This window comes from Contarinia nasturtii, unplaced genomic scaffold (assembly GCF_009176525.2).
Source record: "Contarinia nasturtii isolate CC-2019 unplaced genomic scaffold, AAFC_CNas_1.1 Cnas_scaffold_3751, whole genome shotgun sequence".
In the NCBI taxonomy this organism is placed as follows: Eukaryota; Metazoa; Arthropoda; class Insecta; order Diptera; family Cecidomyiidae; genus Contarinia; species Contarinia nasturtii.
The window spans coordinates 1-3476 of record NW_022201048.1 but is presented as its reverse complement, the minus strand read 5'-3'; the positions used below and the strand labels follow the sequence as shown (position 1 = coordinate 3476).

The window sequence follows — 3476 nt, the reverse complement described above, 5'->3', positions numbered from 1 at the left end:
AAGAAATGTTATTCGTTTGCACGCACTTGAAAATTTCATATAAATACATGCCGGTAGCAAGGATAATTATTAGTTCAGACTAAGAAATCAAATCGAACAGTTCAATTGAAGCAAAAACAAAAGATTTATACGAAAAGTGTTCAACGTGATATAAACTAGAAGAAAAGAAGAATCAAATAAATTTGGGAAAATGGGAGTAAACAAACTATTCGTTATCATTGGAGTCGTTGCCTTAGTGCAATCAATTTACTCTGCACCCGCATCTACTGACTGCCGCTGTACTCGTCAATATCTCCCTGTTTGTGGATCGGACAACGTAACTTACTCCAACAACTGTCTGTTTGAATGTGAAAAGAAACGAAATCACAATTTGGTCATCAAATACAATGGTGAATGCAGCGACGATCAAATCGTTCCAGTTCCATACGCATCGGAAGATTGCGCCTGCACTCTTATTTTTGAACCAGTCTGCGGTAGTGACGGCAATACATATGTCAACGAATGTTCTTTGAACTGCGTGGGAAAGAACCTCAGAAGCTTAGAAATGAAACACAAAGGTGAATGCCAAGATGACGAGAAAGTTGTGCCAGTTCCATACGCAGCTGATGATTGTATCTGCACTCGAAACTTTGCACCAGTCTGTGGAAGCGACGGCAATACATATACCAATGAATGTACATTGAATTGCGCCATTAAAAACACGAAGGGTTTGAGCTTGAAACATAAAGGCGAATGCAACGAAGACGAAAAGGTTGTACCAGTTCCATACGCAGTTGAGGATTGTATTTGCACCCGAAACTTTGCACCAGTCTGCGGCAGTGATGGTAATACATATACTAACGAGTGCAGATTGAATTGCGCCATTAAAAACACGAAGGGTTTGAGCTTGAAACACGAGGGCGAATGCAAAGAAGATGAGAAAGTTGTACCAGTCCCATACGCAGTTGAGGATTGTATTTGCACCCGGAACTTTGCACCAGTCTGTGGAAGCGATGGAAATACATACACCAACGAATGTACATTGAATTGCGCCATTAAAAACATCAGAGGATTGAGCATGAAACACAAAGGCGAATGCAAAGAAGACGAGAAAGTTGTACCAGTCCCATACGCAGTTGAGGATTGTATTTGCACCCGGAACTTTGCACCAGTCTGTGGAAGCGATGGAAATACATACACCAATGAATGTACATTGAATTGCGCCATTAAAGACACGAAGGGTTTGAGCTTGAAACACAAAGGCGAATGCAAAGAAGACGAGAAAGTTGTGCCAGTCCCATACGCAGTTGAGGATTGTATCTGCACCCGAAACTTTGCACCAGTCTGTGGAAGCGATGGAAATACATACACCAATGAATGTACATTGAATTGCGCCATTAAAAACACGAAGGGTTTGAGCTTGAAACACAAGGGCGAATGCAAAGAAGATGAGAAAGTTGTACCAGTCCCATACGCAGTTGAGGATTGTATCTGCACCCGGAACTTTGCACCAGTCTGTGGAAGTGATGGAAATACATACAGCAACGAATGTACATTGAATTGCGCCATTAAAAACATCAAAGGATTGAGCCTGAAACACAAAGGAGAATGCAAGAAAGATGAGAAAGTTGTGCCAGTCCCTTATGCAGCTGAAGATTGTCTCTGCACTCGAATTTTTGCACCACTCTGCGGAAATGATGGAAAAACTTATACCAACGAATGCACATTCAATTGTGCTAGCAGGAGCAATAAAAGCTTGAAAGTGAAACATCAAGGCAGATGTTAGTCATCGAATGATAATTGAGCATAGCATAATTTAAGTTTCTGATAATAATTGATATTGATCTAATGCCAAGACTTATAGCTTAAATGTCTAAGATTAAGTAACTTCTATTTAAATTATTTATTGATTGTACTTTGACCGCTGGAAGGAAATGTGCAAATAAAACGAACAAATTCCATTACCTAAAGAAATGTTTTCTCCTTTCATTATTCTCTGTTTTAGTCCAAAATACGAGTCAATTTAATTAATAAAGTTGGAAAAATGACAGCATTTGGAATATTTTTGAAGTTGTATTCATAAAAATTGCGGTACACTTTTTATCTACGATAAAACCGGGAATATTTTATTAAAAGGAAGTGTTCAATAGGTCAGTGATGTCATCTGCAATGTTAATAAATAACAAATTCAGTGAGCCTTCGAATATATTCGACTTGGAATTTAACTTTGGAACAGCGTTCAATCCTTTGCTCAAAGAAAAAGAACCCACAATGGTCATTGCTGTGCTTTGCTCGCGGCAAATCTAAAATGCTGAAATAGTTATGTTTATCCAATATACTTCAATGTTGATATTACTAAAACAAATATATATAATAAAATAAACTAAAAAAAATGTTGGAATGAAAAAAACTTCTTTTTTTCCTTTTGCATTAATTTTCAGAATTAATAAATAATATTAAAACAAATTGAAAATGCTTGTCATAATTTCCTAAATTTTTTTCATTCTAGGCTGGTATCGAAATATTAAAAAAGAAAAAAAATATCCGTATTTTGCGCCATAGGTTAGACGATTTTTTAGTTTACTGACTGTTTCTTCATTTTTGTAAATATACTCCGTACACAATGTGCATATGGCAATGTTAATAAGTTCTAGTACTCCTTAGTTTCTTTAGTTCAGAGTTCGTATTGATTGAAGTACTGTCTGAAAATTATTTTCCTATAAACTGCTCAGAAGTATTTTATTATCTTAGCGGCGATAACAACATGATCTCACGTAGCATATCTACTACGTCAGAGCTACATTTTGAAAACGGTATACCGATTGACAACAATTAACTTCAAATGGCAACGATCGTCATATATTTGATCGAAAGACGTCTTCATTTATTTGTGAAAGATTGGTTAAGTGCAATTAGATTCTATTTTTGGCATTGGAGTACCTTTTTTTATTTTTGTGATATGAGATTATAGTAAAATTACAATCATAATAACATAATAATACATAAATGGGGATTTACTGAAAAATATTTACTCCTTAATAAAAAAAATGGGAAATGAGGAAAGAAAATTTAAAAATGCCGTCATTCTAAAGTAACTTGAATGTTCAAACACAACCAAACTATAATGGAGACATTTCCATAATAAAATAAGAATGTGCTTTCCTCGTTTTTAAAACAATTATTTTGGATTGTGTGAACGCAGCCAAAAAGAGAAAATACTAAGAGTCACTATGATATTGGGGAAAACACCATTTTCTAACATATCAATGTTACGTTTAAAAATAAAGATTAACCAAAAAGACTTTACAAATGTCACGTAACAGTATAATAGTAAACTTTATACAGTATGAAATCAGTTATTGATGTTACACATAATTAAATTGTCAAACAATTAATTCTTTCTAGAAACCAACACTATTGGAAATTTCTATCCTCGGACACAATGAAAGCTAATTTGCTAACGAGTGTAAACAGCTTTTGATTTGTACGATCAAGTA

General features: G+C 35.1%; 1 protein-coding gene across 1 annotated transcript; it reads left to right on the top strand.

Moving 5' to 3' along the window:
* Positions 1-70: 70 nt before the first annotated feature.
* On the top strand, positions 71-1953 carry LOC116350148 (serine protease inhibitor dipetalogastin-like). Its single transcript, XM_031781883.1, has one exon. It carries the CDS (start codon positions 191-193, stop codon positions 1763-1765), a length of 1575 nt encoding a protein of 524 aa, XP_031637743.1. The 5' UTR covers positions 71-190; the 3' UTR covers positions 1766-1953.
* The last annotated feature ends 1523 nt before the right edge of the window (positions 1954-3476 follow it).